Consider the following 12,950-nt stretch of genomic DNA (forward strand, 5'->3'; position numbering starts at 1 on the left):
AGGGTTGGGGTCATGCCAGATACCAGGTTTTACTATCCCTCAGTAGATAGTTTTACTATCTCTGCATCTTTTACTGGATGCAGGGTTGTAGAGATGATGCTCATATGCACTCATAGAGCTTAGATATAAGTGTGAGGTGTAGAAGTTAGTATACAAAGTAGACTTGAACATGGTGCTCACATAGGAAGGACAGAGATAGGCTGGCAGCTGTGACCACAGTGGATCACGTTTCCCTGGTGAGGATGGGTGGAGCCCTGAATTGGTTCTGGATTTTTTTTAATGTTTGTTGTTGCTGGAGCCATGATGATCCCACAGCTCTGGTTTGGGGCTGGTGGATGTGCCGGAGAGCACCAGCTCTGAGTCCGTGTCAGTGCAGATCACGGAGGAAAGCCACAGGGTGATTTCTGGATGCGACTAATTTGTTGCTCCAAAACTCAAGTGTTGAATGAGCCATTTTCAGCTGAGGGCAGAGACATTTTAGAGTTGGTGGTGTGGTGCCAAGGAGAGGAGCCAATGTGTGGAGATATTAGGGCTTTCTGCTGGGGCATCTTCTAGGGCCGGGTGCTAGGCTCCTTCATGTGCACAGAGGCATTTGCTGACCATGCTCCCAAGCCTGCAGGGCTGGTGCCCTTATCATTAGGATTTACCACCAGGAATCCTGGTTGGGGATGTCGCAGGTCCTGCTGTGTCCTGCCTTCTCGATGGAGTGCTGGGCTACCATGGATCCATGGGATTGTGACTCTAGAAGCCATGGAAAGTGCCATTTCAAATAAATTTGATAGAGTGCAGGTACTTCGTGTGATTGATTGAAAATGGGCTTAAGACATGTATGTGCACACACACAGACACTTCAACACATAAGAACCAGAGGCTGCTGAGAGATGGAAACAAGACCGTGTAGCTTTATCCCGTGTTTCTAAGGACCTGCTCACACTGTAACATGGGAAAAACCTACATTAGGACTTCAGTCCAATTATACTTTACATTTGGATTCCTGGGGCTGGGAGTGGGGGAGGGAGGTCAGTGGTGCAGGGAACGATTAAGAATTGAGAGGAACTTGCCTTCGTTCCTTTTTGACTAATTTTAGTAGCCTCAGAGCAGATTTCCTGGGAAGTCTTACTCTACCGTACACATGTGTACAGATGTGTGAACACACATCTACACATACACACACTCTGTCTTTCACACACACAACCCCACAGGCACATACGCGTTTCCTGTCTTGGAGCTACTGCTCAAGATACTTTTGAATAATGTCCCTCTTGAAAAATATTAACCAGCTGCGGCTTTGGAGCCGGTGGTGAATGATGACGCTTTGGAATAACTTTACTAATTAATGCAGCAGACCTCTGCAAGGCATATCCTGTGTGTATGTGTGTGGGTGGGTGGGTGGGGGTGTTTGCATTCTTCTCCTCCAGGTTTTACTAGAATTGAAGACTGTTCCCTAACAAGTAATTACTGGAGGGTGGGGGTGGCTGTAAACGAGGGAGAAAGCCAAGCCTTCAGCAGCCTTCAACAGCATGGAACAGGAGGGAGTAGTTGGGGAAGGCACTGGAAGCACAGAATGGGGAGGGGGAGGCATGGCAGAGTCTGAAGAATCTAGCAAGGAAGGGTTAGCAAGGAAGGCAGGGCCCTCGAGAGTAAGGATGGAGACTGTTTGAGAACAGGATGACAGGCAGGCAAGCTTAGCCCATGGATGGAGGCTGAGCCTCAGGCCCTGGAACCAGGCCACTCTGCAGGATCCAGTTGGGACTCTGGGCTCTCTTGCCATTATGCTCCAGAAATTGGGCTTTGCTTAACCTATGATCATACAGGTCTAGCTGTGGTCCCCTGAACAGGCCCCTCAAATTCATAGCCTTTTGGGAAAGCCAGCATGCTTCTGCTGGGACATGTCTTGGTCACTACCTGACCTCTATGGTTAACCTGTGCTGTTTGCTCTGTGAGAAGAACATATGCTTCTCATAGGGCCTGGAGCAGAAAGGCCAGGTACCACCCTGGCTAGGTACTCTGCTTGCAGAGTCCCCAGGGGAGCACATTAGTGCATGCTCAGGCTCTGGGGTAGCATTATGTTCTAATTTTAGAGTCATCTCTTTATAGAGGTTCAGAGACTTGAACTCATTGGCAGCCTTGTCCATCTGACCCAGACTACTTCACACCACTTACTTGTTTTCTGTCTTCCTGATTTGCCTGTCCTGGTCATTACACGTCTGTGGAATCGTATACTGTGTAGCCTTCTGGGTCTGGCCTGAGCATTGTTCCTTTCTACAACTTCATGATGTGGATGTTCCAGATGTTTGTCTGTCTTCAGTTGACTCATGCTGTCCTAATTTCATATATAATTTCTTCTGGACATACTGTGTTTTCCTTTATAGAGAAAGCATGTAGGCAGAGAATGGACAGGTCACGTGATAGCTTGGGATGTGATCTTCTGTGGAACTGCTACCCTGTATTCCAGGGAGCACATTTTCACATTCTACTAGTTGTACAGGGCAGGAGGTTGGAAGGTAGAGTTGAGGGATAGGGGTCAACACCCAAGCTTCAACTCGAGAGGTGGGATGGCTCAGTGGATAGAGCATGCTTGCCTGGCATTCTTTGGAGGTTTGATCCTCAGCACCACATAAACTGTGCTTAGGGGTACACACCTGTAATCCTAGCATTTAGGAGATAGAGACAGGAGGATTCTGAATTCACGGTCATCCCCAGCTATGTTGGGAATGTGATGCCAGCCTAGGATACTTAAGATGCTGTCTTTTTTTTTTTTTTTTTTTTTTTCGAGACAGGGTTTCTCTTTATAGCCCGGGCTGTCCTGGAACTCACTCTGTAGACCAGGCTGGCCTCGAACTCAGAAATCTGCCTGCCTCTGCCTCCCAAGTGCTGGGATTAAAGGCGTGCGCCACCACAGCCCGGCAAGACGCTGTCTTAAACAAACAAAAAGCTTTCAGCTCTGAAGACATTGTGTGTATCTGTTTCCCCTTTTTGCTTTTGTTTTTGGTGTCTCATCTAAGAGAATGTTGCCTAACTCAGGTTACCAAGGGGATACAATTTGTGTGGGTTTCAACCTTGGGTGGGGCTTCTTTTGGCCTTGGGGGCGTGGCTTTTGTAGGTGGTAGTGGTGACTTGGTCCTGGGCTGAGGTCAGCATGGTCAGCATATGAGTGGACTGAAGCTGGAAGGCAAGCCGAGCAGGTGCAGCAGTTGGCTTCCCTGTCCTGGGTGCCAGAGAGAGGCATTCCTGCCGGCTGCCCAGGACAGGATGAGGTGAGGAGGTATTTTAAGAGCAGTGATCTGGCAGCCTGGTTGGGAAGAGAAACGCTGGAGCCAAGAGTGAGGTCATGGGAGCCTGGATTAAAACAGTGGGGAGCTAGGAGGGGTCGGGTCAGGGGCCCGCTGAAGAGACAGCAGTCAGCACTGGGCAGAGGCAGAGGAGAGGGACGGAACTACAGCCATGCCTAAGCCACCAGCTACAGTACGATCTTGACGCAGAAAATCTAGGCCTCTGCGATGACAATCTGCTCCACACCCACACTGACTCCACTGCAAGGCGCACAGCTGGGAGAGCGGATATCCTGTCCTGTGGGAATCTCTCGGTTAGAGACCCTAGGCCAGCTGTTTTCTTTCAAGGACAAGAGAAGAACTTCTTGGGATGTGGTGTATTTCTACCACTTTCTCTCTCACACCCCCTCGAATGCCCTTGAAGTCTTCTTTCTTTTTTTAAGACAGGGCCTCTCTATATAGTCCTAGAACTTGATAATGTAGACAGGCTAGCCTTGAACTCACAGAGATCTACTTGCCTCTGCCTCCTAAGTACTGGGATTCAAGGCATATGCTATCATACCTGGCCCAATGAACATTTGATCCTCCCACCTGGGCCTCCTGAGTGCTGGGGTGCTCCCTGTTTACTCATGAAGATGGTGCTAACTGGAACATCCTGGTGTGGAGGAGAACCAGCACCCATTGCCTCAGAGCAAACAAACCAGTAACAGTCCCAGGAAACTGATTTGAGTTTCTCCTGTGTACATCAGCCCTGTACCCTCTGATGTGTGTGTGTGTGTGTGTGTGTGTGTGTGTGACACTCTGGTCTTTTTTCCCTCTTTTAACTCCTTGAGAAATTCAGAGCATGTCAGGACCTCAGCATGGTTAGATTCCTGTCCCAGGGACAGAATGATGTTGACGTTACCAATGAGCTATCTTTCCTGGAGGTGGAGGCTGTCCAAAGGAAGAATCCAGGTGGCTAAGAATATCCCCGGCACTGTGTAGTGCCATGCTCCGGCAATTACTTCATGTCTCCATTTGCTGCTACAGACACAACTATGTACTTGAGGCCAATGGGATGTTAACAGTGAAGGGCCCTGGGCAGGTGGCCTGGACAGGGACAGGTGGTTGGGGACACAGGGCTACAGCTGTATGTCCTGTGCTGTAGACCTGTCTCTGCCAGATTTTAGAGTCAAACCCAAGGGATCCCACACCCACTTAGTGTGACACTGGATGAATTTTTGAAGCACCTGTGTTTAACTGAGTCACATAGCTCACCGCTGCATGTTTTGTCCCAGCAAATGGTCACCGGGAATCTGTGACTTTGAGGGGCAATTTGATCACCTTTGCCTGCAGGTCTTTCTTGGTTTCTGTTGGTTTGTTTCAAGTCCACATGAGTCACTGCTAGGTCCAGTTTCTTCTTAGGCCGTGATATGTCCTTGTACAGTCCACCTGTTGTCTGACCAGGGCTTTGAGCCACTGACTGTAAGGCTGTAACCTGAGTCCAACACCTGCTTTCTGTTTGTGATAAGTGTACAGACATGACTGTCCAGGCATCTGAAGGCCTAGATAGGCACGACTGTCACAGACGCCTTCTGGAAGTTTGGTGGGTATGCCTGTCTTTCCTAGCGGACTCCTGGGCTCTGTCTGAGAGGTAATGAATCAGATGCAGCCCTATCTAAGCAGTGAAGGAACCCAGCCCTCCCTATATGCTCTGCTCCTCTATTGAAGAACTGAAGCTCAGGTGTGAGGTTGTCGAGCAGGTGACCCAATAAGACCCATATTTTGTCCCCACCCCCTTATCCACCCCCTGAGTGTTCTGAGACCAACAGTGTGGCTTTACCTGATTTAAGATGAGAACTAAAAGCCTCTGGGTGTCACTCTTCTTAGGCAACCCTAAGGAAGTTGTTTCCTGTTAACTTAGTGCTGTTGGATTATGAGGGGCACTGTCGGCTGAGAAGTGAACTCTGGGACTCCGGACCCTAGATGTGTCATGTCATACAGACTTGTTCTACTCACCTGTAGCCTCAGACTTGTCCAACCACGTGTGAAACACCAGCCAGTGGTAACCTACACATGACCCCTCATTTGCATACCTTTCAGGGACTCTTTATCTAGGTTGTATATGTGTGTGGTGTCTTCTCATAACTTGCCTTTCCAATAATATGATGAGTTTGTTTTGAGGCTAAGTCTTGTAGCTGAGGGTGGTCTTGAATTCCCTATCCTTCTGCCCCAAGTGCCACCACACCTGGCTTCAGTGAGGTGACATTGAAGTTAAATGACAACTTAGCTGTTGCTTAAGTCACAGTTCAAGTGTAGCAGCAGAACATTTCCTAAGTGTTAAAGAAAATCTCAGAAGGACCCGGAGTTGGACTGGAAGGCCAGGGTGCAAAATTCTGTGGCATTTCTCTGTTCAGACCTCCAGAACCTTGGCTGTGATGGTTAACACGGTCAGCTAGACAGGGTGTAGAGTCACTAGGGATGGACTTCTTGATGTGTCTATAAGGGAGTTGCTAATTGTTTAATTAGAATAGAGAGATTCACCCTCAGACTGTGGACAACTGGGGTCCTGGGCAGGATAAAAAAGAAGCAAACTGAGGACAGGCAGTTCTCTGTTGCTTCCTGAATATGGACAGGGGCAGTGACTAGATGTGTCTCTCTCTTGCTGCTATGCCCTCCCCAAACTGTGAGACAAACTGTTCTGTGTATTGTTCTTGTTGGATACTTTATCACAGTAGTGGGAAGAGTACAGTGTCTAACGTAAGCCACTGAGCGGGCTAACCTAGCTCTTCCCCATCACTAGAGTTTTCTCAGAGCACACTCAGATCCCTGTCTCCAGAAAGGCCTGAGGCAGGCACTTCTCATGACCCCAGGTTTGCAGATATAGGACCATGAGATGAGGGTGTGCTGCTCCCTTGTTCTGGGGCCTCTGAGCTATAGCACTGGGATTGGCATAAAGAGAGAGCCATTTCAGGAAGGAGTAAACTGGTAGCCCTAAGAGGACAGGAAGCTTGGATACTGCAAAGAGGTGGCCAAAGAAAGTGGCTGTGTCTTCAGCTTGTGGGACTTCTTTGTAGTGTGCCATCGGCTGTTTGCCTGGGGCCATCAGCTGCAGCCCCCACACTTGGGCTGCATGTAGTTTTAGTGCTATAGGCTTATTCTGCCAAGAGAGCTAGGTTTCTTTGCACCTATGATGCAAGAAAACAGTCATGTCTGTGGCCCCTATCTCTGTGTGAGAACAAGGGATATGTGGGACAGTAGGAGTGATTCTGCTTCTCTTCGAACTCTCTCTTGAAGGGAGGCCCCAGGACAGCCACTTTCTGCTTGGTGTGTTCTCTGCCTTCTCCACTCCCTTCCCACATCTGCAGAACCCAGTGTGGGGACCTACTAGGCCAGACTAAAGAACCCTGGGGTCCTGCCTTCCCCAGATACCAACCTTTGTGGCTGTCTGTAATCAGAGTATTCTTGGGGCCTTGTCAGAGCCATGGTCTGACCCATGGGGGTCAGAACTCCCAAGTCCTGGTGTGAGGTACACTCTCTTTTCTTTCTGGGACCAGAGAAAGGCACAAGGTAGTAGGTTGGACAGGCCTGGGTCAGGGTGTTCAATCTCCTTCTGTGGTCTCCATCTCTTAATGTGGCCACTAATCCTTTGGGTCGCACTACTGACCTCTCTCTATATCCCTGTTCTTGGGTCAACACTGACTGTCCCTTTCTGTTCTTGCAGCCTCAAGATGGTGCTCATGTGGACAAGTGGGGACACCTTCAAGACAGCCTACTTCTTGCTCAATGGTGCACCTCTGCAGTTCTCAGTCTGTGGGCTGCTACAGGTCATGGTGGACCTGGCCATCCTGGGGCAGGCCTATGCCTTTGCTCACCACCCCCAGAAGCCAGCAGCCCATGCAGTGCACCCTGCCAGCGCCAAGGCTCTCTGAGGAATCTAGGGAGGACAAGGACATGTGACCGACCAGCCGTGGGTGCTGAGTCCCAGTCTGTGCTTCTGCATCAGGGAGACTGGTCCTGTGCACTCCACAGATGGGCCAGGTGTAGGCAGAGATTAACTTGAGTGCTGTGTCCCCATCAGCCTTCTGGTGGGGGACTGAGGGTCAGTGGAGCTAGGGCTGCCTCTGTGGGGTTTTCAAGGTGTTAGAAAAGGCAGGCGTCTTTCCTTACCTCCTCCAGAAAAACTCTGGCCTGATCCTGAAATAGGTTCATGCCACTAAACAAGATGGCAGGCAGAGCAAGCAGCTAAGTTCCTTCCTCTCAGCCATCTTCTCTCAGTGAGCCTCTGGTCTCCTAGCAGAGCCTGTGGCACTCTTAGTGTGTAGTCATGGCTGCAGGCGGCTTGTCTGTCCTTAAGTTCTGGCCTGTCCTACCCTAGTATGCCACGGGTATGTCTACTGCACCTGGGGGAGATAGAGGCTGTTGGCCTGACACTGGTCACTGTATTTTGCTCCTCTCTTGAGCTCATCATGAGATCATGTTGTGCTTAGCAGCCTTGTGCTGACCTGGCTGGCTCCTGGGTCCAGAATGTTCTAGATGCTTCTATATAACAGTATCTTCCCTTCTGCTGGGCAGAAGAACTTCTTGTGCACACGATGATGCTATCCAGTTAGCACAATAGCTCTGAAAGTCATGGTGGCTCACCTGATGGCCAAAGAGTCCACACTGTGCCACCTTCAAGCTTCCCTTGGATATTCTAAGTGTGCGAGCAAGATTCTTGCTCACTGTCTGGCCTGTCAGATGCTTGTAAGATGTTTATTTTTTAAAAATGAAGGGAGATGTCTGTAGTGGTAATTACCTCCAAAATAAATGCCATCGATGGCAGCTCCAGCTGCTGAATAAACATGTTCCGTGTGGTGTATGTAAGTCAGTAAACAGCGTTCGGATCCAGGAGGGAGGATCAGTCACAGCGGGTGGACAGGACAGGAGGCGGTGCGATGTTGGGTGGAGGGTGGCGGTACAAGTCGGGGGGGGGAAGGTAACTTGTAGAAATTGAGGAGATGGAAGCTGGTACAGGTTCTGGTGGGGGATTCAGGGTTGCATCGGGTTGGAAAGCTCACATGACTTTTAGGGATATGACCCAGGTCTGGGCGGATGAGGGCATCTCTCTGGCACTTGAGGGTATGGCTCTCTGAGCTGAATGAACTCAGATTGTCCTCCATGAGCACCACAGAGGGTGCCAGGTAAGCCACAAAGACACAGTCGTGACTGGGTTATAGTTGAAGGAAGGGGTTTGGGGATCACTCTGGACCAACAGGGAGGAAACAGAAGTAGTGAGACAGTGACTGGCTCAGGGGTGTACTGACTTTTCTTCCTTAGCCAGGGTGTTGGTAGACTGCGAGGTCATTGCTTGTGTGGCTGAGGCTGCACCTCACTTCAGTTCTTAGTACACAAAGCTTAGTCTAGCTCCTGGATGTGAGAAAGAGCTGTTTTCTTCAGCCCAGTTGTTGCTGTGGTTGTGGTCACTGTGAGCATCACGTGCACCAAGAATGCAGCCAGTGCACTGTGCATGTCTTGGCAAGTATTTCCACGTGGACTTAATCTGTGTCCTAAGGGGACTGACTGGAATCTAGGGAATACATGTTTCCTGAAACCAAACAGGAAGCTGAGGCCACAGTATATCCAGCCCTGAATCCTTCCCAGAAGGTTTTAGTAGGGGAGTCCCCTGGGTCTGTATAGGCAGAGGAGTTTTGAGCTGGTGGTCTGCTTGTTTAGAAGAGATGTGTCCTTCCCTGCACCCATTCTCAACCGAGCTGGCTGTCAACCCTTCCCATATGGTAACCGAAGGTGGCCTCTGGTGGCCTGGTTGGTGATGCTCTTGGGCACTGGCTAGTATAACTAGATCCTTTACTCATTCCTCATGGCTTCCAAGAGACAGTAACCTGGAAAATTTCCTTCTGGGATCTTTAGGGAGGAAAAGATCTGCACCTGCCTAGCCGGTGTCCATATCATTCCTTGAGAGAAGGAGTCCACCTTGAATGTCAGCCTGACACAAAGAACTGCCTCTGGCTGGATCTCTGCTGGCACCAAAGTCCCTGATGGGACCTAAGCAAGCCCAAGGCCATTCCTACACGAAGGGCAGTTCACCTTAGAAGTCTCAGGTCTGTCTTCAGTGTGTGGTCAGGATCTACCCTTGTTACATATGCTGGTGGGGCAGGCCTGAGGCCAAGGTACACTTGGGTAACCTCTAGCTCTGCCTCCTGTTAGAGGAAAGCTCTGGCTTTTCCAGTCCCCGCATTTCCCCGTTCCTTCACTACAAGTGCCTTAAAAGATCCTGCTGGCCTTGACCTTGGTGGATGTGGGCCCAGCAGTAAGAAAGAAGCCAGGCTCCAGGTTTCAGCCAGGCTCAGCCAGGCCCATCCCCAGTAGTTGTCTCTACATGTGAAAGAACATTCTTTTTGCCCCAAAGGGCTTGTGCAAAGATCCCAGAAAAGAGTGGATACACAGAAGAAAAATGGGAGATTTTCTTGCTTAGTTCACTGGCCTCCATCTCTTGCTTGGTCTAGGAAGACTGCTGCTGGCGAACCCAAGTTACCTGTTTACTTCCCGGGTTCATCCTCTCTCATACTGTGCCTTGACAGGTGAAGCCCATTTGTGTGCATGTCTGTCACTCCATGTCACCCTTATCCTCAGGGACATGTTGTGGATATCCAAGCCCTGAGTCCTGCATTCAGTTCTCTACCTGCCACCCTGAAATTACCCACCTACCCTGGGAGTGAGGACCATGTGACGTGGCTTTTACTGAACTGTCGGGGCAAGGGTGCTAACAAAGTGAGGTTGGGGTGCTCTCTCCCTCCTGTGTTTCCCAGCCTCCCAAATCACAGGAACCCCGTTTCTAGCTCTAGAAGCCCAAGGCTCAGCATGGACCCCACAAAAACATAAATGATACCTAAGTGAGGAACTCAGCCTATGGCCATTAGGAGGGGCTGGCAACTCTTTATTTGGCTGCAGTAAATTTTTGCAAAGCCTGTGGTGCAAGGGCCCCAAATGGGCCTGTGCTGAGCTCACATAGGGGCCTTGCTGAAAGCTACTATGTAATAGGCAATGATGGTGGCCTACAACCCAGTCTGTCTATGACTATCTTGGGTATAGTGGTGGGGCTCACTGAGCTTCTGATCTTCCTGTATCCACTTCCCAAGGGCCGCAGTTGCAGGCATATGCCACCACCTGTGGGCTTGTTGAAACAGGGCAAAGCAACACAGTTTGGGAGGTTCCATTTCCCTTGCCTCCACGGAGTAGAGAAAGGCCGCTCTTCCTCCTGGCGGTGCCCTCACCATCTTCTCCCTGAACTGCCTCCTCACCACAGTAGGCTTGCTCAAGGGTTTTGGTTTTCACTTCAGCCACATCTAAGGGAAATGTCCCAACAGACGAGACACCAACATCCCCTGGAGACAGGCAACCTTCCTGCAGACCCAGGGAAGGCAGGGAAAGGGTTAAAAGGCCACTATGCAAGTGATCTGATTGAGACGGTTTGAGAAAACAGAGGTCAACTCTGAGATTTCTTTCCTCCTGCAAAGGGTGGATAGGCGGAACTAAGAGGGCTAAGTGTCCCGTCAACTACCCAACACTTGGCAGGTAATGTGGACGCTGGCAGTGACAGATGCCAGCTGATGCCCTCTTTTATATGGGTATTGCCCACTAAGGATCACAAGGTAGATGCCATCCTCTGTTCCCTGGGGCTGCCTTAGATTTGGAGCAAGGAAGGACAAAATTTAGTCCAGGTTGGCTGGTATTTGCTTCAGACTTGGAATTTCTGGGATTCAATTATTTTTAATTAACCATAGAAAATTTAAAACTGGAGGGAAAAATAAAAGCAAAAAAGAAAGACCAGGTTGCTATATCCTCCAGGCTACGCGAAGCTCGGGGGTTGCTTGGGGAGCCAGCTGCAACGCCAGCTGCAACGACATGCCAGACCAAGTTTGCGACTCTTGGGTCAGCCAGAGCTTGGTGTCCTCTGAGGCTTTGACTCTCTGAAGCTCTAAGTAGAGCTCAGGGTCCCACCCGGCCCGGTGAACTCCCTGCCGCGCCCGCGGTCTCCTGAGAGCTGTCCTCGGTGGCGCTGGCGGAACGCGTGCTGTCGTCGCGTGTGCTGTCCTCGCGCAGGGCCGGTTCAGGGCTGGCCGCGCGCTGTTGTTGCTCCTTGAGCTCCGAGTAGGAGCGCGAGAAGGTGTGGAAGATGGAAGTGACTGGGAAAGCCATGAGCAGGATGCCGCTGAGGATGCTGCTCAGCGCCACCACCTGGCCGGGAAGGCTGCGCGGCACCATGTCTCCATAGCCCACGGTGGTCATGGAGATGACTGCCCACCAGTAGCTGGCGGGGACGCTGGAGAAGTCGCGGTGAGCGCCCAGCTCGCGCTCAGCCAGGTGCACGAGCGGAGCGAAGAGCGCCATGGCCACGCAGAGGAAGAGCAGCAGCAGTCCGAACTCGCGCGCGCAGCGGCGCACGGTGAGGCCAAGTGAGCGCAGCCCCAGCGAGTGGCGCGCCAGGCGCATCACATAGAGCACACGCAGCGCCCGCAGCAGCCGCAGCACCAGCCCCGCGCGCTCCAGCATCTTGCTGCCGGTGGGCCCTGCCGCCAGTCCCGCGAGCAGCGACACGTAGAAGGGGAGGATAGCCAGGATGTCGATGATGGCAAGCGGCGTCCGGAGGAAGGCACACTTGCTCTCGGCCTGCAGGGAGCGCAGCAGGAACTCGAAGGAGAACCAGGCCACGCACACCGTCTCCAGCACGAACAGGTTGCGGCACTTCGTGGAGCACTCGCCCTATGGAGGAGAGGAACATCGGATTGGCGGATGGGCGATGGCCACGAGAAAATCAGGAAGGGAAGCAGGATGTCACACAAACACGCACCAGGGACATCTGGGAATGGGGAAAGGGTATAGAAGAATTTGGCTAAAAAGGCCCAATCTGCTCCCACCCCATTCTTTTGAAGATTTATTTGACACCATTTTTTGTATGTGAGCTGATGAGCAGGCTGACTCAGGAAATTGGAAAGGCATTTAAAACCTGGGACCACTGACCACGGAGCGTCTCTGACTTGATCTGTGAGATGCCTACAAAAAAGTTCTGGCTGAGACCCTGATTCTTAAAGAGATCAAAATCGACACATTTCACACAACTAGAACAGGAAATACAGGTGGAGGCACGACTACTGTCACCAACAAGGAAAAGGATATAAGACACATTGTGACGTGTTTAATGTGCCTCCAACTTGGATAATTTGGATGCAATGAACAAATTCTAGAATGGTAAAACAGAAAGGGACTTAGGACGAAAAGAGTGTCTGAAGCAACCTGGAGACAAGAGTTGGAGGCCAGGAGGTTAAACAGCAGTGAGCCCACTCAGAGACCAGCGGCCCAGACAGCCCTACATAGTGTCCCACAATGTCCAAGTAGTAACACCGAGTTATTAACACTAACCACAACAAAACAAGAGTGAAGGAACTTCTGAGCAATACAAAACATAGACAGTGTCATCTTCAGAAAACTACAGAAGCATAAGAAAAACAGGGTCTCGAGTCTGCCCTCCAACCCAGCTGTTGGGAGATGAAGGCAGGAGAATTAGGAATTCAGGCTTATCTTCAACTGTATATCTGGTTGAGGCTAGAATCAGCACCCTAGCCCATCTCAGAAACAAAAGTGAAAACAGCAACAATCAAGTTTAAAGTAGTAACAGAAGCCAGCAGCAGACAGAAGACT

At 50.7% G+C, this 12,950-nt stretch overlaps 2 protein-coding genes across 9 annotated transcripts in view; one reads left to right on the forward strand and one right to left on the reverse strand.

Annotated features, from left to right (window-relative positions):
• Pqlc1 (PQ loop repeat containing 1) overlaps positions 1 to 8,096 on the forward strand; it is a 37,502-nt gene extending 29,406 nt beyond the window's left edge. For 4 of the 7 annotated variants that reach the window (XM_028768925.1, XM_028768924.1, XM_028768926.1 and 1 more), the window contains one exon: positions 6,976 to 8,096. In XM_028768925.1, the coding sequence (XP_028624758.1) occupies positions 6,976 to 7,183 (208 nt within the window). In that variant the 3' untranslated portion in view covers positions 7,184 to 8,096. The remainder of the gene's footprint in view (positions 1 to 6,975) is intronic. The other 3 variants (XM_028768928.1, XM_028768927.1, XR_003711619.1) reach the window with 2 other exon arrangements.
• Positions 8,097 to 10,173: 2,077 nt separating this feature from the next.
• Kcng2 (potassium voltage-gated channel modifier subfamily G member 2) overlaps positions 10,174 to 12,950 on the reverse strand; it is a 66,694-nt gene continuing 63,917 nt past the window's right edge. Inside the window, exon 4 of one of the 2 annotated variants that reach the window (XM_028768971.1) lies at positions 10,174 to 12,014. In XM_028768971.1, coding sequence (XP_028624804.1) covers positions 11,241 to 12,014 — 774 coding nt within the window. In that variant the 3' untranslated portion in view covers positions 10,174 to 11,240. The remainder of the gene's footprint in view (positions 12,015 to 12,950) is intronic. The other variant, XM_028768972.1, reaches the window with a different exon arrangement.

The sequence above is a fragment of the Grammomys surdaster genome, unplaced genomic scaffold (assembly GCF_004785775.1).
Source record: "Grammomys surdaster isolate TR1022 unplaced genomic scaffold, NIH_TR_1.0 189, whole genome shotgun sequence".
Classification (NCBI taxonomy): Eukaryota; Metazoa; Chordata; class Mammalia; order Rodentia; family Muridae; genus Grammomys; species Grammomys surdaster.